Source organism: Aythya fuligula, chromosome 3 (genome assembly GCF_009819795.1).
Source record: "Aythya fuligula isolate bAytFul2 chromosome 3, bAytFul2.pri, whole genome shotgun sequence".
NCBI lineage: Eukaryota > Metazoa > Chordata > Aves > Anseriformes > Anatidae > Aythya > Aythya fuligula.
Window position 1 is genome coordinate 53,138,777 of NC_045561.1, and position 21,221 is coordinate 53,159,997.

The 21,221-nt window shown below is 41.7% G+C and overlaps 1 protein-coding gene across 1 annotated transcript; it reads left to right on the plus strand.

Moving 5' to 3' along the window:
• The first annotated feature begins 948 nt into the window (after positions 1-948).
• OPRM1 (opioid receptor mu 1) lies at positions 949-19,394 on the plus strand. The gene is made up of 3 exons (XM_032184752.1): positions 949-1,090; positions 13,506-13,858; positions 14,771-19,394. The coding sequence occupies exons 1-3, from the start codon at positions 1,020-1,022 to the stop codon at positions 15,295-15,297; spliced, it is 951 nt and encodes a 316-aa protein (XP_032040643.1). The 5' UTR covers positions 949-1,019; the 3' UTR covers positions 15,298-19,394.
• The last annotated feature ends 1,827 nt before the right edge of the window (positions 19,395-21,221 follow it).

Genomic DNA, 21,221 nt, shown 5'->3' on the forward strand with positions numbered 1-21,221 from the left:
ATAACAATCGCACCGGTGTCTGGGAGAGGGGATGCTCAGAGCTTTGGAGCAGAAACTCCTCTAAAAACCCTGAGGATCCGTGAGATCCGAGTCATTTCCAAAGCACAGCTCGGCTCACACTCACCTCCCGGTGCGGTGCCATACAGTTCACCACGTTTTATTCCTAGTCTCATCTTCCTCGAGCTATATAATCACAGAGGGCACCGTTTTGTCACGATCCCTGATTCACTACGTTCATCAGTGCCATACCCATCCCCTCCCTGCCCCGCTCCTTAGCCCCCTCACTCCGTGTCGCCAGGTTTTCTCCCCCCGCCGTTCGCTGCCGATGCCCTGTGGAAGGGAGCGCTTTAAACCCTTTCCTATCAAGCGCCACCACGGCTCAGCAGGGACTGGGAGACCTCTTGGTGTGCCCCCGCTGCCCGTGCCCTCCAGCGGGCGGTCCCCGCTCCGCTCCCACCGGGAGTCGGCCGCCGCGGGGGGCTGCCCGCTCCCCCCCGGGGCCTTTTTGGGGTGCCGAGGAGGGGGACAAGCCCCACCTCCCCCCCTCCCCTTGCCGTCCCCGCCGCCGCAGGCCCCTCCTCCCCGTCCCGCCCGCCGCACACATGTGCCTGCACCCAGCGGCGGGGCGCGCCGTCGGGGCGGGCGGGAGCCGCCGCCGCCACCGCCTCCCCGGCACCGCCCGCTCCGCACCGCCACCGGCATCGCCACCGCCACCGGTCCGGGCACCGCCACCGCCACCGCCTCGCACCATGGCCGTCGCCTACCTGCTGGGCAACGGCTCGGCGCCGCTCCTGGTCGGCGCCCTGGAGGACCCGTTCGTCTCCAACGCCTCGGCCGCCGCCTGCCGCCCCTCCGTGCCGCCCTGCGCGGCCGCCCCGCCGGGCTCCTGGGGGAACGGCTCGGCGGCGGCGGGCTGGAACCGCTCCGAGCCCTGCGGCGGGGCCAACGGCAGCGCAGGAGGCGGCGGGCCCTGCGCGCCCACGGGCGGGGGGCCCTCGGTGGTCACGGCCATCGCCATCATGGCCCTGTACTCCGTGGTGTGCGTCGTGGGGCTCTTCGGCAACTTCTTGGTCATGTATGTCATCGTCAGGTGGGTGCCGCCCCGCCCGGCCCGCCGCCGCCGTCGAGAAGGGGGACGGGGGTCGCGCTGGGGCGGCGGAGGGGAGGGAAGTGGAAAGGGGCTGTGGGGAAGGGGCCAAGGAGGGAGAAAAACCGGGAGTAGGAAACTTGCGACGGGGCGGCGGGGCTGGGCGCCGCGCTGCGAGGAGATGCGCTGCGACCCCGCCGTGCTGCGGCCCCGCTGCTCTCTGCCCCGCCAGGGCTGAAGTTTGCACCTCTCCGCTGGGCAGGGAGCGTTTTAGAGCTTGTGGTCGCTGTGTGTGAGGATGCGCTCACAGACAGGCGGTGCACATCCCCGCAGCTGACCCCAGACCAAAGGCAGGAGCAAATTACAAATGGCATCGCGGCTGAACGCCTCTCTCCGCCAGGATGTATAGATGCGCTCCCCCAAGTGTTGCTGTGCATGTTTATATCCGTCTGTATCTGTATGTGCGTATATACCTCCGTGCATGTGCACGTGTGTAAAAACGCCGGGGTCGAGACCTCTGCCAGCAGCCCAGCCGCGCTGTCGCATGTCGCGACTTTCTCCCCCGCAAGCTGCCGCCGCGCTTTACAAGGTCACTCGCAAGCGCGTCTTCCACGCGTGACGAATCTCATTGCCGTAAACCGTAAAAAAAAAAAAAAAAAAAAAAAAAAAAAAAAAAGCGGAGGGGGGGCCCTCCTTTGGTTGCCCGGGGTCGGGGCAGGCGGCTTCCGTGGAGGAACACTGCCACCTCCCGGAGCGGCGGGGCGGGACGGGACGGGACGGGACCGGTGTTTGCCCTTGGGAACCACCCACGGGAGCTGCTGGAGGGTGCCCCCGGGGTGCGCTCCCTTCTCGCCCCGGGACTCCGGTCTCTCCGGCTCCGCGAAGCAGCCCGTTTCCCTTTGAGCGGTGCCGAGGGGTCGGGGTAGCAGGCGGGCAGCGGGCAGCAGGAGCACCGCAGGCACCGGTAGGCTCCGTACCGGTTTTGCTAGAGGCAGTGCTGGCCATAAAAAGCTGGAGCTGAGGAGGGTGCAACGGCGTGGTGGAGGATGCTTCCTTCTGCATGTGGCAGCGTGTCATGGGGATGTCACTGCAAAGCCTGTGCAGCTCGTAAACCTAATGGGATCATACATTGTGTGCATCAGTGGCTCAAACTACAACTATAGTTTAGAGATTATGATTTAAATAGGCAGAGCTGGGAAGCTCTTCTACTGGTGTGTGGTTTTGGTCAGCCAGAGATTCAAGCTCTCTCTGGAGACTGTACGAAGGTACGACTGCAGAAGTGCTCATGGCTGCAATTGTATGAGCAAGTGTTGAATGCATTCCTCTGGGAGAAAAAGCAGACACACAGTATAACAGAGCCAGGATGGTTGTCAGCAGAGCATATGCTGCAGGTCATCCCTGGAGTTACATATTTATAGTGGGCATAACCTGTTCTAGGTTCATATTTCTTGCATTAATTAATTCAATTACACTTACACCACAAAGCTAAAATGAACAAGGCACCTACATTTAGCTTTCTGTCTTAGGAGAGCATCCTTCCCAGAGATTATAGCTTAAAAACAAAAGCTGGAAGTAATAGGAGAAGACAAAAAAAAAAAAAAAAAAAAAAAAGTATATTCATTTTACAGAGGAAAACACAAATCAATTAAGTGGCTTCCCCAAAACCACCCAGGAATTCTGTGGCAAAGACAGGACTGAATCCAGGTCTCCTGTGCTTTCACAACAAAAACGGCTTTCCATATGACAGAGTTCCTTCCAAGTTAATACCATACACTTATTTACCAGTCTGGGATGAAAAAGAGCTTGCATGTTATGGTTGAATAGGATCTGTTGTTTAAGCATCACAAAATGCCTTTCCTTTCTATGCTTCTATATAGGTTTAGTCTACCTGAGCTGCAGTAGGGAACTTTTTGATTTATTTCTTGTTGAAAGATATACTACCATGACAGCATTTGCAGTCATACTAAATGTGCATATGAAATTATGAGATTGTGTGCTCACATTCGTGTATCCTTAGATCCAGCCAAGGATATGAGGCACACCTTTCACTGAATTGCAATTGACATAACATAAAGCTCCCCTTCTTTATCTACCTTTCACACCATGCCAGCTCAAGGAAAAGGAGGTTTTGAAGTTTGTATTAATTTTGAGAAGAATTAATACTACCAGAAAGAAGATTTTAAAGTGATATTGGTACCTAGTTTACCTTGAAAATCCTAACAGTTGGGAGGTAAATGATTAGATTTTTGAAACTCTGTCCTTATTCACCTCTCAGATTCCAGCCCCAGTGAAAGCAACAATGGCTTCCTATTCAGAGTGCTGCGTGTTAATATGACATTTAGCTTTTTTAGAAATATGTTTTGTAATAACTATAATGTTCTTCTTATAAACAGATGACCTTAAAATTCCATCCAGTCACTCCAACTCTTCCACATGAAGCAGACCTATGGGCTTGGAGCTGGAGCCATGCAAGTGCTTGCCTGATGTGGAATTGATGTCATTATCAATCCACAGTGACACTGGCTTTGTATAACTCTTTCTTTATAAAGAATGCAACATCAACCACCCCCCTTATTCTTCCAAATGCTTTCTGTTCAGCTGCATATTTTCCTCCTTGAATTAATATTTACAGCATGTTAGATCGGCAGTGTGTGAAGCTGAACCCCATGTTACTAACACTGAGCTGTTCCCTTTGTGAAGTATAAAATATGTCTTCTGAGTGACAGCGATAATAGTCAGGTTTTACTGCCAGCTATGAATTTCCAGTAATCTGAAAAATCTGTAGATAATTTTTATTATCTGTTTTCCTTATGTGTTTTGTGTAAGTGTGAATTGCTGATATGAACACAGTGTAGTTACGGGCGTTCCAACAACAAACGCTACTTCTAGCTGCTGCAGAGTGCAACAAGACAGTGCACAATTAGTACCACATGGTATTGAATTAATTTGCACAGTAATCTATAGGCTTTTCCTGCTTTCTAGTCAAGTCAGTGGGATATTAGTCACACATCAGAGTGGGAAGAATGTGCCCTGTGATTAAGGCCGCATGCACAATGCTGGAAAGCTGTGAAAGATTGTTGCTGAACATCTTTGGCATCACCAGTCTAGAAGAGTGGAGTAGCTCTCTGAGACCCCAGCACTCCACCATGTGAAGTGCCCCGAGAGGACTGTGATTCCATCAGTAGCTGCTGGCGCCACTCAAGTCAAGAGTGATGCCTTGATTGCTTTGCTATTAATTTTGTCACATATCATAAACAAAGGGGCCTGAGGTACTCTGTGGTCCTTCGCAGGAGGAGAGAAATGCCTTATTTCATTACAGTAAATGATTACTCAAGTTTGTTTGTTTGTTTGTTTGTTTGTTTTAAAAAAAAAAAAAGCCCACAATATTTAAATAGGGAAAGAAACGCTCTTTGAAGCAAAGGGCTTTTTCCATTTCTCAAACCAACATCATAACAATGTTTTGAAAAGAAAAACAAACAAAAACAAAACAAGACAAAAAAGCTGTGACTGAAACATCATCTAATTTGGAAAGACTACACTGTACTGAAAGCTCTGTTTACTACAACCTGGCTCACTCAAGCTTCAGGAAAAGTATTTTATTAAGAAGGGAATTTGGGGTGAAATTTCAATTATAGGAAGAATTGATGTCTCCAGAGGAATAAGTATTATCACACGTGTAAAGAAGGGGAGAATTGGGGAGTTTACAAAGAGGTTATAGCATTTGAAGTGGAGAGTCAGATTAGAGAAATACATGTAAGCTGAAAGTGATCTCAAGCTTGAAAGAGGCTGAAATGAAGACAATTTCTCTAAAAAACAGAGCTCTTCTTTGCAAGGCAACATGGAGTCACAGAAGCAGTGTGAAAGAAGGCCCACAGAATGTCTTGTAGCAACATACATCAGGGAATTTAAAAACCAATAAATCCATAAAATTAATTCTTTTCTTTCCTGCCCACAGTCACATGAACATCTCTGCATTTGGGTAATACTGTGTAACTGTGTATGCTAATGCTGTCAGCTGTCTGAAAACAAATATTTCCACCTCCATGTTGTTACCAACAGCCTTAACCAGTAGCGTCTATTATGAATTCATGGTGCTCACTGGTACAAGTCAGAGAAGATCTGTGAACATAACTGAAGGAGCCTGACTGGTCAGGAACAGCACAGAAGGCGAGTTAAATGAGAGGTACAGTGAGAGGGTGAGCCTTAGCATCTGGCATTACAGAAAGGCAGGTGTCTCTGCACACTGTTTGCAGTAGAAGTTTACTAACCTTTGCTAATGGGTAAATGTTTGACTAGTGAGGTGCTCCCCTCCCTCCCCCAGGATCAAGGGAAGCAGATAGGTAAAACACCACTGATACCTTTGTATTCTCATTTTGTTTAAATTATATTGATAGGACCATGGTCAGAGACCCCTGAATGGCCTTGGTCTGCCTCAGGAGCAGGTACAGGATACTATCCAGCAGCCTCTCCAGAGCTGGTGGCACCGTGGGCACCTGGCACCTGGCCCCAGCCAGCTCTCACCTGTGGGACATGGGGCTGACCCCACAGGGGAGGTCCCTACACTTAGCCAGCAGCTGCCCCCTGGCAATCCTGGGCAGAAGTGGACATAAAACTTCACCTCTCTTTCAATTCCTCTTGGAAAAACTGTTCTGATCCTGCTGTATTTTCTGGAGTATCATTTTGATGATGGCCTGCAGGAAAAATAATGTTAAACACTTCCAAAATGTTTTTACTTTCCTTGTAAAAAACAGTGTAATATTACTGACTTTTTGTGGCAACTAGATGAAAAGATGACATACTTACAAATATCTCAGACAAAACATTATGAATGTTTCAGTATCATTCTAACTTAATGACCTCTTTTCCAGCCATAGCCAGTAGCTGGTGTTTAGACAAAGAGTAGAAGAAATAACAGCATCTCTGTGTGATACTCCTTCTAGCAGTCTGTTACACTGTGGACAGACTTTCTGAGCTGCAGTTTGCATCAGCATGTTTTTCAACATCTTTCTGTGAACATTTTGCTTTTTTTTTTTTCATTTTCTGTGAACATTTCCATGCAGCAATCCTAAATAAAACAGAATCTAAAATAAGGTTGGAAATAAATTGTCACAAATATTACCACTTTTCAACAAAGCTGTTTTTATTACCACTTTTCAACAATCATTTTCTGAAGTAAAATCATTTTCTAGAGATCCTCATTAATGGATATTTTCAAAAAAAACAATTTATTTTCATTACAATTCCAAGTGAAAATAAGCTTTCAGTCCTTGATAATTATCTTCAAAACACAAATCCATTCATTATAACTATATCTTGGAAAAACCTGAAAGCAGATATTTAGTGAATTGCTATTAGGCTTATCTCAAAGTTCTTCTCATAATCATCTTTGCCTATACAATGGAATTTGTCTTTATTGGTGTATTAGTGGGGATGCTATCATTATCTTTCAAAGACCCTGCTCCCCTTTGGAAGTTGGATTTTAAGGGTATTCACTAGCAAGGAGTTCCACAGCTTAGCCTAACTGTTAAAAAGCATTCTCATTCATCTGTTCAATGATAAACACTTTTAAATTTTATTCATATTTCCCTTTGAATTTGCATGATGAAAAAAAGTAAAGATGACAGACTATAGCTACTCGCGTAACTGTGAAGAACATGAAATAGCATATGTTTTCCACCTTCTCACTGAGAAGTGTTCAATTATCAGCTATAAGATCTTGTACCTCAGATCAGGAATAAAACCTCAAAACAAAGCTGCTTGTGTAGGATGGGGCGTCTCCTCCTCACTGCATGGTACAGAGCAATCCCAGTGTAACAGGAGTCTTTTTTGAAGCGGAGCAAGGAGCAGTGGTTAAGGTGCCTTGTGCTGTTCTCCCCTTGCTCAGTGCTGACCTCCAGCCCTAGGATCTGCTGCCTCTGTAGAAAAATTATCCAGGAAACCAGTTTCACAAATCCTCCTAAAATGATGGAATCAGTTCCTCCATTAGAGCTCTAGTATCAGATGCTATCTCATCCTTGTCACATGGGACCAAATCCATATTTTCTTGTACTTTTCATTTGGTCTTCTCAAAACACACAGTCTTGCTCCATCTGTCTGTCATGCCTTTCTCCATCATCTCCAGCTTTCCCCATTACTCTCGCTTTACAGGCACATCTTCCTGCAGCTTTACCATCTCTCCAGTCTCTCCAGTCTCTTTATCTCACCTCTGTTGCTCCTTTCCAGGTCACACTTAACACATTCACAAGAAAATTCTTGTCTCTTGCACAGAAAAGACTCTATATATTCACTATGATAGCCTTTTACCAGGGAGGATAACAACTGCTCTTCCTCATCAGTCTTTTGTGGATCTTATATCTTCTAGCAGCAAGACTACCTTCAAAAGCTTCCCTGCCAGCTTATGAACTAAGTAGGGGATGTCTCATGTACAGTCCTCACATGAGGAGATAAGAACAGAAACCAGGAGGAGGGAACCAGCACCTGGAAGATTTCTTATCTTCTGAAAATAGGGAAAATAGCTGTTAACTTGTCCCTCCTATAAAAATTTCACCTCGGTTATCATTGATGTAGTCAGTGGTTTCACTTCCCTGAATGCACAGGGGAGAAAGTTAAGTTAAAGATGCTGACAGTTTTCCTTGCACGTCTTCCTGGCAAAGCAAAAAACTTCAGCAATAAGCACCTGCTGCCTGATAATGACAATATATCGGAGTTATTGTTTTTAGCACCATTGATTTATTTCTCAGAGATGTGTTACACAATAACTGTGAAAGCAACAGCCATTACTGACAACCCATACGTGCTTCCAAGCACACAGAAACTGAGCTAAAGGTGGCTTAACAATCAGGTCAGAATAAGTCCTGGAATAATTTGGGGATAATGTTTCCCTTTTCTTACTAGGCTGAGGGGAAGAGTTCAGTGTACTAGCAGTTGACTGTATGGGAATTGGAATATACATATTGCTGTCATTTCTTTTTATTATTAAATAGCTGTTGGTGGTGTCTGGGAAAAGAAAAATAAATTAGGGTGATAGGAGTTATAAGACATTGCAACATCTTGAATGTTTGCCTGGCAAATTGATGTGGATATATATCTAAAGACCTGTCCTTAGCTGGCTCCAAGGATATTTTGCATATACATGTAATTAAAAAGGCATGAAAATAATGAGAGAAATATGATAATAAAATAGTTACCTGTTGGTCACTGTGGAGTGTGTGTTTTCTTGTTTTCTGTCTGGATTAATCTTCCTGCTAGTTAATCCTTTCATTCAGACCGGAAGGGAAAGGACCAGCCTTCCCCTGCAAAGTAGCTATTTTTCCCAAAGATAGAAGCTTATTCTGTTGTTCTTGTTGTTGATTTATTATTTGGGGAGGGGGGGGGGGGGGGGGGAATTTTTTTCCCCTGGGAAAAGACTAAGCTTACTAATTCAAACCAAAGAGCAGAAAGAGGAACACCATATGATCCCTCTCAGTAACAAAAAAAAAAAAAAAAAAAAAAAAAAAAAAAAAAAAAAAAAACCAGCAGCAAGAGAATTTTAGCCCAAAGCTCAACACATTATTGTAATTAATTGAAAACAGGATGAGTCAGATGCCCTCAGGACTCTCTGTTATTGGCACAACAACATTCCTGAAAAGACCAGCAATGGTGTCTGAAGAAAGTCATGTCTGCCTCAGAGGCTTTCATTTAGCTCGCCCTGCTCCAAAGCTGAGGCCTGATTGAAGTTGCTAATTGGTTCTGAGTACAGGAGAAGAGGACCTGAGCAGATGCTCCTCCATGAAAAGTGGTGTGCTCTGTTTCCTTCTCCTAACTGGGCTGTGTGAGCAAAAGCCACCAAGTGGTGGGTCTGCACATGCCTTAATACAGCAAGATATGGGGAAAAATCAAGCTGGGAAGTCAAAGATAGGAAGATAGCTTGGGAAGTAAACTTTGGTGAAATTCTGGATTCAGTTCACTTGTGCTATGGAGAAGAATAAAGTGAAAAATGGACTTAGCAGTGGGAAAACAAAGGATGAGGGAGAAAAGAGGTAGCAGCTGAAGCAGTTGTGTGTCCTACATTCAGATCCACATTGAGAACATACCTTGAAGCTCCTTTAGCAAACATGCATCCACTTGCTGGTATGCGAGGAAGTTAGAGGACAGCTTTTCTGGCATCCTGTGGTTGTAGGACTTGCTGCATTCCCCACCAAGTACATCAAATAACTATGCCTTTCACTCTTAGGCCTATCACACTCAGTATGTCATGCCTTGGCACCTAAAGCGATGCCTGGTATTTGTTTGAATTTTTAATGATTCTAATTAAACCACCAATACACACTTCACAACCCCAAAGCTTAGTTAGGTTTTGCTGTCTTGTAATCATGTAAAATCTGAGAGAGAAGCCAGATTAATTTTATCTTTAGGCAATAGATAACTTCATGGTGCCCTATATTCACCAACGGAGTTCAGCATTTGCACTCTGATCTCCTTCACAGCAGTGACTGGCAAGGTTTGAATGGCAGCAAACGGTTGTCTGTCTTAATGGCAGTACATTTTGTTCCCTTCCCCAGTTCAGTTTTTGCCCCCAAACTCAGGGTCAGTGCAGGAAGTAAGCAAATGTGCAGAATTTCACTTTGATTAAGCATGAACATTTTCTGTTATAGTGTTGTACCTGCTGGAGTTGGCTTTGTTTTCTGTGTTTGTTGTTGTTGTTGTTTTGTTTGGTTTGGTTTTGGTGGTTTTTTTTTTGCATCCTTTCCCTGAGGGATTGTTATTTTTGAATTACATCCACATATGTAATCTCCTATGGGGAACATAAATCAAAAGGATGAGTTGATTGTTAACCACAGTATGTCACCTCCAATCCAGATGGCCTGACTACATAATAACATGTAAGGTTTGTACACAAATTTATGTTGCTTGTACGTAGAGCTTGAGTTTAATGGCTTTACAGCATAAGTATCCTGGAGTATTTATGAATATAAGAATCAAATACCAAGTCTTTAAGCTGATGAAACCATGTGGTCCCAGACAGGTAGATTAGACTCTTACAGAACATATGTTACTTTTAAAGCTTTCAAAGCGTTAATCAGGAGCAGCCTCCTACAAAACCACAGTTGTAACTGAGATACTGAGCAGGTCTTTAACGTTTTAGAAAGAGACCCACTGCAATGCAAAGAAAGGAAAAGGACAATTAGAAAGGATAGCCATCAGTTAATTCTATTACTTGAGACCAAAGGTACTTTTCAGGATATGGCCTAGCAGAGAGACATCATTTCAGCATCAAACATGCTTACTGGATTGTTAAAGAGAAGAAAGGGTTGTCCAGCCCAGACTAAACCTTTGTCAAACCATCAAGGGCTCAATAAAAATTGAATATACCTCATGTTTTAGGAAAGCACACACACACAAAAAAAAAATCCTTTTTTTGGGGGGTTGCATGTACAAGATGTACCAGAACAGCCATGAAAATAAATGTTCATTTAAATTGGTTCAACTAGGCATGCTTCACATGTTTTAATCTTCCCACCCAAGGAGACCTCAACTAATCTAATGCATGCACATAATGATTTTTCATTTGTTTAACAAGTCATTTATGCAGGAAGAACATGAATTTGAACGCTAACCAAATCTCCAGCATCAACAAGAGTTATGTGAGGTTGTCTGAATGCAAGACGTAATTGCTGTCTGTTGTTTCTTTGAGCAGCCAAGCAAGTTTCACAAATGGCTGCTTTCTGCAATGAATCTTTTCTAATTAAGCTAGTTTTTCATATATTTTGCATTTTACTTAAACACAGATCAATTGAAGCAGCCTTCGTCTCCAAATTAGCATTCTATGGACAAAAGCTTTGTCTGTAGACTTCGTGCTGCTGAAAGTAGTTGTTACCAATCTTCCATCAGCCATTCTATCTCCTAAGATATGCAAAGAAGCTAGAGAAGCTAGTCTGTGTTTAGTCTTTGCACCAGACAGTGGTACAAAGATGGTGTAAGACTGATGTGTTACAAAAGGGCTGAAGGGTCTGGAGGAGTCTATATTTCAACACACATGAATGGAAATGGTTTGTCCATTGGACAAGACTCAGGTGCCAGTCTATCAGCTGTGTCTATTAGGCTTAGAAAAAGCATGCTATGGACTAAATTCTCTTCCTTTCCTTTCCTTTCCTTTCCTTTCCTTTCCTTTCCTTTCCTTTCCTTTCCTTTCCTTTCCTTTCCTTTCCTTTCCTTTCCTTTCCTTTCCTTTCCTTTCCTTTCCTTTCCTTTCCTTTCCTTTCCTTTCCTTTCCTTTCCTTTCCTTTCCTTTCCTTTCCTTTCCTTTCCTTTCCTTTCCTTTCCTTTCCTTTCCTTTCCTTTCCTTTCCTTTCCTTTCCTTTCCTTTCCCTTCCTTCCTTCCTTCCTTCCTTTCTTTCTTACTTTCTTTCTTTCTTTCTTTCTTTCTTTCTTTCTTTCTTTCTTTCTTTCTTTCTTTCTTTCTTTATTTAATTTCTTTCTTTCTTTCTTTCTTTCTTTCTTTCCCTTCCTTCCTTCCTTCCTTCCTTCCTTCCTTCCTTCCTTCCTTCCTTCCTTCCTTCCTTCCTTCCTTCCTTCCTTCCTCCCTTTGTACGTTATGTTATTCATGTTAATTTGCTCTTTATTTGAGCCATTGAGACTTAAAACATTTCTTCAAAATATTTAAAGGTGATCATCTGGAGACTTCCCTGTTGAAGTGGACCACAAACAGAGCTGTGGCACACATCTTACAGAAAGAGAGAGATGCACAGGCATGAACACATCTCTTTCTTCTTGCATGTAAGGATGTGGATGGCAAGGTGCGCCTTTTTCCCTGCTCAAGGTGCTATTACACTTTGTACACTGGAAGCAGAGTCTATCTAGGTTAGTTTGATGAACCTTTTGTTTGGTTTGCAAACTACAGTTGGCCCATGGCCTGGCAGTTGAAGGTTTTTATTTATCCTGGAGTGCTAGGAACTTAGTGGCTATTTCAGAAGGATTCAAAGGGCTTTCCTTACTGCATTTGCTTATTCCAAGTGTATTTTAAATCTTTGCTGGATAGAACAGATAAAAGCGAGATGGAGTGCTGCCTACAGAGTTAGACAGACTTAAAGTTGTGAATCTGATCTATCATCTCCTAATATCAACAAAAAGCACTGTATAAAAATTGATGTTTTATGGTACAAAACCTGCCATGAGGAGATAGAAGAAGCATATTGGTGGGTGTCAGTATTATAATGAGCATAAATAAATTGAATATTTATCCATGGCACTGTTGAGCTAAATGTTCACCAAAATGTTGAATCATCATGTTACTGTATTCATATTTCACTGCAGAGCTGTGAAAATAAAAGTAATGTTGCTCAAAGCCAACTTCTGTCCTCACTTGCAACCTTACTCAGTGTAATGCAAAACTTAATGTAGTCAGTGTTTCAGATACTAAACTGCCAGTCTAATTTAAATACCAGCATTCACATTTTCTGGGGCTTGCCTTTAAGATTTTTTCTTTACACATTTGTTTGGTTTAAGATTCTTTAATGGCCTTGAATGAAAGTGTGAAAACAATATCTGCTAAAAGATCACATTTATAAACACAGTGCTTTCAGCATTATAAGTTAGCTCTATAGATAGCCTGTGACTTTAATTACATATAAAATCCAGTCCTCTGAAGTATAGCAATTTGATAGAACTGTTTGTATGGTTTCTTCAAATAGGTAGACTTAAGGATACCTTAAGAACAGATATAATAACAGCTAAGATCAAGGCTTTGAAGAGCTCCATTTTGAGGACCATTATTTTTCATGCTGATAAAAATCTGTTTTAATCAATTTTCAGTATTTATTTGTTCATATAAAAAATACAATCCTGGGGACACTGATAATCTACTTATTTGGAGAAATACACCTTTAACAAAATGTGCTTTTTAGAAATAAGCTCTTTATAAAATCTCTAAATATTCAGTACAGAGCAATACTCAAATCCCATAGAAATCACTGAAAGGAATATTGTGAATTTCAGTAGGCTTTTGTTGTTTAAGCAATTGTGGAAGTAAATGCTTTCTATCACCGCAAAAGCTTGGATTCCTTTCGTTATAAGAAAATGGTGATTAGAAAAACAAAGATTACAGAGTACATCAAGCAGAATCTTTCATTAATAGCCTACAGAGCCCATTACATGAAATAATGGAAAGTCCAAGAACTTTTAGGCTTAAACCAACAATGAAAACAAGACACCAAAACCAAAAATTGTTTCATATTTAAGTGGAATAAGGCCCATCGTAGTGTCAGTGAAGAGATGGTGTTCCATTTGTTCTGAGTTTTTCTCTACCCATCCTCTGGCATGCTAATCTGAAAGTCACTTGCCATGATTTATGGGCTGATTATGGGATGTTGTTCTGGCCTCAATTTTGTTTGACATTGATAGTTGTGATCATTCACATTCTTTGCTGATTTTTTTTTTCTAGGTACACGAAAATGAAGACTGCCACCAATATCTATATTTTCAATCTTGCATTGGCAGATGCATTAGCAACAAGTACTCTGCCATTCCAGAGCGTGAATTATTTGATGGGAACATGGCCATTTGGTACAATCCTTTGTAAAATTGTTATATCCATAGACTACTACAATATGTTCACCAGTATCTTTACGCTCTGCACCATGAGTGTGGATCGCTATGTAGCTGTCTGCCACCCAGTTAAGGCCCTTGATTTTCGTACCCCCAGAAATGCAAAAATAGTTAACGTCTGCAACTGGATTCTTTCTTCTGCCATTGGACTGCCAGTTATGTTCATGGCAACTACTAAATACAGGCATGGTAAGTCTTGTTTTCATTCCTAAATTGAATATTTCAGTGTTTAAACTCCTTTCTGCATTCTTTCTTTTTATTGTAGAGACAGTGAACTAACTTTTGACCTGCAAGCTGTATGAATCAGGTGTTAGTGCAAATAGCCATCTTGAAAAATTTGGCAGCTGGCTCTTCTTGACCAGAGAGACAGCTCTTCATGTGATCAGTCTTTGACAACCAGCAACTCCAGCGGGATCCATGTGAGTCTTGCTGCCCTAGACAGCCATTGTAGTGTTTGGAAAAGCATTTGTGCCTACCTTCAGCTATAGGGGTATATGCACTCTGTTAAAGCACAGGAGCCTGTGCTTTACCCCAGATATTCCCACTGAAGTTGCTGGTCTTCATTTTCTACCTCATCTAGCAGAACGTGGTACAGAACTGAGAGCACGTTCTGGATCACTGGTGCTCAGTGGTGTCCTTCAAGTGACAGCATCTCAACATAAATCAAAAACACTCCAAAGTGCACAGTTGCCATGTGTCATGTCATCCTTTTCCCCTTTGCCTTTAAATGCCCAAACTACAGTGCTGAAATCATCATATTTTCACCAGGTTTTATCTTAAAAGTGAAAATGAGCCAAAGTTTGAACATTTATGACAATTCAACTGTTTTTCTTGTTAAATATATGCAGAATTCCAAACAATATAATACAAAGAACGTTACTTTTTGCTCTTGTTTTTCTAAGGCTTCATACATATTTTGCAGTGCTGTGTTCTATCAGTATTTGTGCCAATGACAGATCACAGATTGCTTTGTTTTTGTTATTTACATAGTAAATCTTCATGTATTTGCTCATGATATATAACAAAAAAGTTTTGAAGGGAAGCAAGTGCCAAACTGACCAGCTTGTTCTTCTCTACTCTTTTTTTTTTTTTTATCTCTAGGCTCTATTGACTGCACACTTAAGTTCTCTCACCCTGCTTGGTACTGGGAGAACCTCTTGAAAATCTGTGTTTTCATCTTTGCTTTCATCATGCCAGTCCTGATCATTACTGTGTGCTATGGACTGATGATTTTACGCCTGAAGAGTGTTCGCATGTTATCTGGCTCCAAGGAGAAGGACAGGAACTTGCGGAGAATCACAAGGATGGTTCTTGTAGTGGTGGCAGTGTTTATCGTCTGCTGGACTCCCATCCACATTTATGTCATCGTTAAAGCCCTGGTCAACATCCCAGAAACTACTTTCCAAACTGTCTCCTGGCACTTCTGTATTGCTTTAGGGTATACAAATAGTTGCCTTAATCCAGTCCTGTATGCATTTCTAGATGAGAATTTCAAAAGATGTTTCAGAGAGTTCTGCATCCCCACCTCCTCAACCATTGAGCAGCAAAACTCCACCCGAGTCCGCCAAAACACTCGTGACCATGCTTCCACTGCCAACACTGTGGACAGGACTAACCATCAGGTATGACTAGCAGTGGAGATGTCATCTCTGGATTCAGGCCACCCGCTTGGAGATGACATGTATTCTGAAGTTACAGTTTATACTGATTTGTAGCTATTTGAAAGTCTGAACACCTTCAGGGCTACATTTGAAGCTGGTGTATTCACACACAGAGACCCCAGTCCTGCATGGTGCAAGTTGTTCTATACTCTAGTTGATGCCCAAAAGCTGAGGGCTTTCAAAGGTACCTTGCATGATAGGGTCCAGCGTGCATGTATATACACAACACCCGTGCATGTATATACACAACACCCAAAACAGAGTGTTTCATTCACATAAGGTTTACAACAGGTGTCCGATTTAGAATGGGTTAGAGAATAATCAAATCTATTCTGTCTGTTGAGGGAGACAGGGTTGGGCCGATATATATGTCTCTCTCCTACCATTTCATCAGTAAACTGAAAAGAGAAGAAACTGCATGTACACTTTCTGATTGATGTACAAGAAAGGCCTACAAGGCCCTGTTTCTCCTGGAAGAGATGCAAGAAGTAAACAAAGGTCATCTGCATGCAGTTCTTGTATCAGATCAATATCTGTGTTGGCTAGTGTAGGTTTTGATAGATAGATATATAAATATATAAATATACTTGTATACACACACATATTAAGGAGTATTGTGCCATTTACCTGTTTACAGAGTAGGAATTTTATGGCACAGCAGATACCAGGAGAAAGATTGTTTTTATTCAGGCTATTTTTGCTTAGCTTTTTTGGGGGAAAAAAAAATAATTTTTGTTACATATTTGGCATCCATGCATCTGTGATTATTCCCGTTTCCAAAGCATATCCCTCGGTGAACATAAGCAAAACACAAAGGCAATTTTAATATACAAGCCTAATGATTGTTAGAAAAGGTTTGAATCTTCTCTCATTAAAAAGAACAAATAAAGGTAGAAGCATTTATTCTTTGCCACCTCATCTTTCATTGGAACATTAGCAATATCCTTAGTTTGCTCCTTCATGAGCTTCTCACTGCTGGCCCTTCACCCACAAGCTAGCTGCTTTCTCGAGATGCAGAGAAGTGTCTTTTTGTGAAAGAAATAGCTTACCTGTCACACGGGCAATCGGGAAGCCCAGATCAGAATATTACCTTATCCATACAAAGTAAATGCACCAGAAAAAGAGGAAGGAGAAAGCAGAAGGGAGATGAGGAAGGTCTATTGAGCATCTGCAGCTAGTGGTGTTATTCACCAGAACATGATTTGCACATGCCAAGCTGCAGGCTGAGAAATCAGTTAGTGTCTGCTCAGTCTTACCCACACTTCAGTGGTGGAGCAGAACTGCCAAACTTGGCATGGTCACATACATGTATATACATGTATATACGTGTAGTATTCACCACTTGTAGCAAAAGTTTAGTAGATGGATTCAGCTCTCACTAAGGCTTTTGCAACTCTCAATGGAGTCAATTTTGTGCATGTGTCTGACAATGGGGTTGTATCTTTATCTAGTTCATGTCTAGCTTTTTCAGCTTTTTGCAGCGCAGTGTGTAATAACACATTTTCTACATTTACTTATACTTCTTTACATTAATTTTAGGAGAGCCATGGCTTCCTAAACTTCTATCCTTAGCAGAGATTACTGTGGTACCACCTAGAGTCTGACTGAGATAAAGTCTATTTCACTGTGCACTGAGCAAACAGGACAGAAGATGATCCTTCCCACAAAGATCTTTCAACCTACACCAACAAGAGAGAAAGCTAGTTGAGGCAGGGATAGAAGTGAGCTTTTTTATGGAAGTAAGAATATAAGTAAGGATCAAGCTAATCACATAGTTGGAGATTTTGTGTTAGTTTCCTTCAGGAGATATTGGTAGAATGAGTTAAGAAGAGTTAAAGCACAGGTAAAGAGAAGTGACAGGACAGATGCTGAAGAGAAAGATAGGTGACAGGAAGAATGCAGACGAGAAAGGAGAACATAAGGAATAAGGTCAGAGTGAGGAAGCAAGGGAGGAAATTGAAGCAAAAAGCCAATATGCATGTAACAAAATAAATGTGCTCAGAACTGTAAGAAACTGTGTGACTACGTAGCTTTCACTACTTCTGTAGCTCTTCCTAGCAGCTAGCTGGCATGTTTCCCCCGAGGCTAGGGAGAAGAAGCCATCACTTGGAAACTCTTGTCCTCATAGATGTGTGGACAGGTCTGTTTGCATGGTCTGGTATTTGAGAGAATTTGAAATTTAATGGGCCCATTTTCACTTCCCTCACCATCACTGCAGCAGTCCTTGCTTGAGCAGCTGTTGCCGCTGGTTTATTTCAGCCAGATGTACCTGGTGGATGCTGACCTGAACCTTCTGACTGCTGTGCTCCCTAGAGAGCAGCACACCAGCTAGTAGGTGCAGTCCTTTCCACCCTCCTCAGAAGCTATGAAATACATTCACACCAAGCCATGTTTAAACCAGAATATTAAACTTCATTTACTTATTTTCTTCTCCAAAAAACTTTTCTGTAAAAGACATTTTTGGTGTCTCTTACTATCTACATGACAGTAGGGTTGTAGGACTAATCTGTTCTGGAAAGATTTTCTGGGAAGTTTTTACAAATGTAGCATTTTATTTATTTATTTTAGACAGAGAAAGCCCTAGGGTGAATTCATCTTTTATTCTCAGAAAACAACAAAAAAACACTTTGCTCAAACACTTGGGGAGCTTTGTAAATTCTATTCACAGGGTATTCTTTTCACAGGTAAGTGCTTGCTGTACAGGCAAGTCTAGCCAGTATATCAGTATTGATCTAAGTATACTGACAAGCTCTTTCTTGTATAGACAGGGCCTTGGAGAGCATTTGGTATGAATCCTAATTGTGCAGTATATAGTGCTCAGCACAGTTCAAGCTATTTTCATAGAAACAGATGTTCTACAAGTTGTGTTGTTTTTTTGTTTTGTTTTGTTTTTCCCAAGTGAGAATTCTTACTCCTGCTAAAGTTAATGAGAGCTGCAAGCACTCAACTGCTTGGGGCCTCACACTCTTGAAGCACTTAAAATAAGCACTCACTTGTGGGAACAACAACTGTGTTTTCTATCAGTGCAAAACAACAGATACAAATGTTCATATTATTCTGAGTTAAGATACTATCATTTGGAATCCGTTATGGCTCTTAGACATTACAGAAAAGCTCTTCTTGGTTAAGAATTTGTTTATTGTTTTATCAACATTTAGGAAAAGTGCAAAACAAGTTCTGACCTCCCCCAGAAATGAAACACTGTGTGAAACATGGTGTGAGCATTCATGAAAAATAGTACATGTCCAGTGGAGCAACAGATTTCTGAGGGAGAAAAGACAGTGGCTAGTCAGGCCTGCAGAATCTGGAATTTTAAGAATTAGATGCTTCACATCTGTGGGGGATGTATCCCAGGTTACTTGGCTAATGTCTGTGTCAGAACGTTCAGGTCGCATTGTTTCAGGGTGAGCTTAGAGGTTTGACTCACTTTAATTTTCAGAGAAGCATGTGCAATCTTTCAAGTGCATTTGCAAGAAAATAGGAATGACAGAACACTGGAAAAAATCTTGCAGAACAGAACTGCTTACTTCAAATTTTTCTCTGCATGACTCAATATTAGTTGGGGATGCTAATAAAAGGACCAAATATTAGCTTTTGCAAATGTCTGAATTGTTTTGATGTCATTGATATTAACCTGGTTCATAACAAAGACTTTAACAAATTTTGAAATGGCTTTTACTTCAGATGCATGGAGAATCTCTGCTAGATTTAAAAGTCTTGAACATTTGCATTGACATGGGATCCTTGTGAATCTTCTAGGTAACAAAGAAAACAGAATGTGTTTGCTGAACAATTTCATTAAAGGCAGCAACTATAAACAATGCTATGAGCACTGAAACTAGTTAGATGCATTGTAAGGTTGTTTGTGTTTGTGGCATTTCTTGAACTGTGAATTAGAAAAAATGGAGACAAAAACATTTCACTTTTTCCATAAGAAATTAGAAGAAGAAAGTTCACCGTTAAAAAACAAACAAAAACAAACAAACAAACAAACAAAAAACTGTATCCAATCCACAAAAGAACAATAGAATATCCTGAGTTTGAATGAAGGGACCCACAAGGATCATTGAGTCCAACTCCTGGCTCCATACACAAGACCACAGGACTACCTAAAAATTAAACCACATGACTGAGACATTTTTCAAATGCTATCTGAAATGAAATTTCTATTAATTTAATTCAGAAGTGAGTATGAACTTCAAAAATATTTTCTGGATCTAGACTTCTCCAAATGACAGGGATATTCAGATTTTGAATCAGGTCAATTTCTGACAAAAAGTTGAGGAGGAGGAACATTTCTAATACAGAATAAAGAAAATCCCTAAATATAGCATGTTGAACTGAATGAGCATTTGAGTTATGTTTTGGCCTTGGAAAAATTTATCTCCAGTCAGTAGTCCTAACAGATATGACTGCAGAAGGCTCCGGGAAAGCAATCCAGTTAGAAAATGCACCTTCTCCCCACCTCAAAATCCTTGCCCATGTATAACATGTTCTCCTCATTTGTGTCCATCAAGGTTCATCTGTGACTCTGCTTTCCATACCATAAACACTTCAATGACACTGTCTCCCCCATTTTCAACATGTTCTGGTTGCTGAATGGTAAAACGGGTTGCAGACTTTCAGGACATGATGTGTCCTAGGCAGATTTGCCTGACCATTTCTGTAGTGCTATCATGCCTGTCTGTGAATAGGACTTGGTGTGGATACCATAGATGCGTGGAACAGGGGAATGCTTGGGTTTGTTTGCTGATGTAACTCCATCTCACACAAAATGCAAACTGGATCTTTAAATTCAAATCCAGAAGTTAGTAAATTTACGAGTGTGAACACAGAAAAGATACTAATAGGCATGTAAAATACCAACTTAACTGCGGTTGCTGCAGAAATAATACAGGGAGGGAGTGAAATCCAATACAAGTGAAATTCATTGAGGGTTTCCCTCTAGAAAGAAAACAACTGGCTTGCTATGAAATAGACTAATTCAAATACAACAGCACTGCTGATCTAATGTTTTTCTGTCATTTAAGCTCAGATACAAAATTTTTCTCTAATCATTTACTCTGCCTTTGTTGCTTTATGACAAAGGCATATTCTTGCCTTGCTGCCTGGGCTACCAGTTCAGCTTTACAGGGCAGTAGCTGCAAATTATAAGTGAATTATTCTTTAAAAAGAACAAAATGCACACACATGCAAACTGGTGGGAGGGCAGAAATCAAGTAACTGCTCATTGTGTTTGCAATTTCTTTCCTTTCAGTTGGAACTCCAAGAAGCTGAAACCACCCCACTGCCGTGACAGGGTCTCCTGCTGCATAGCTCTCAAAGTAATTACAAACCAGTGCCACAGTGTTTCTGTGCAGTATGCTATGGGAAGGTGTAGGACACACTTTCCCTCTAAATAAATAAATAAATAATAAGTAAATATAAATTAAAAAAAAAAAAAAAAACTACAGAGGAAAGTGCCTGCTTTTCCAGTCTGTCAAAACCTGCTTCTGCAGCACTTCTGCATTGCACATAACAGAAACATGAAACTTAATGGTAAGCAGAGCCAAGAGATACAGGGGCTTTCCAGCTTCCAGTGTTCAAAACAGTCATGTTAACCAGGAATACATATGTTAGTCTACAGCAAAACTACTGTATCTGTAGCTATCTGACGTGCTCTGACAAGTTACAGTGGTGTTAAACAGATTGGAGACAAAAATTAAAAGGACAGACTACTATAATTTGAAAAGTGAAGGTGAGTTTTTAATAACAGGAAATAATGGGAAACGGAGTTGAAATACTGTTGGGTACTCAATTTACATCTAAAATTTCTTTGTAGAGGTGTTTTCTGTGCAGGTTATTTGTGTGGTGAAGTTTCACAAGATCATCTAGAATAACACATTGGCAAG

Bases quoted from the DNA above. Each gene is read 5' to 3' on its own strand.
- OPRM1 (XM_032184752.1), top strand. From the start codon at position 1,020: ATGGCCCTGTACTCCGTGGTGTGCGTCGTGGGGCTCTTCGGCAACTTC. The intron at 1,091-13,505 runs GTGGGTGCCGCC...TTTTTTTTCTAG, and splicing joins GTCATGTATGTCATCGTCAG to GTACACGAAAATGAAGACTG. The intron at 13,859-14,770 runs GTAAGTCTTGTT...TTTTATCTCTAG, and splicing joins AACTACTAAATACAGGCATG to GCTCTATTGACTGCACACTT.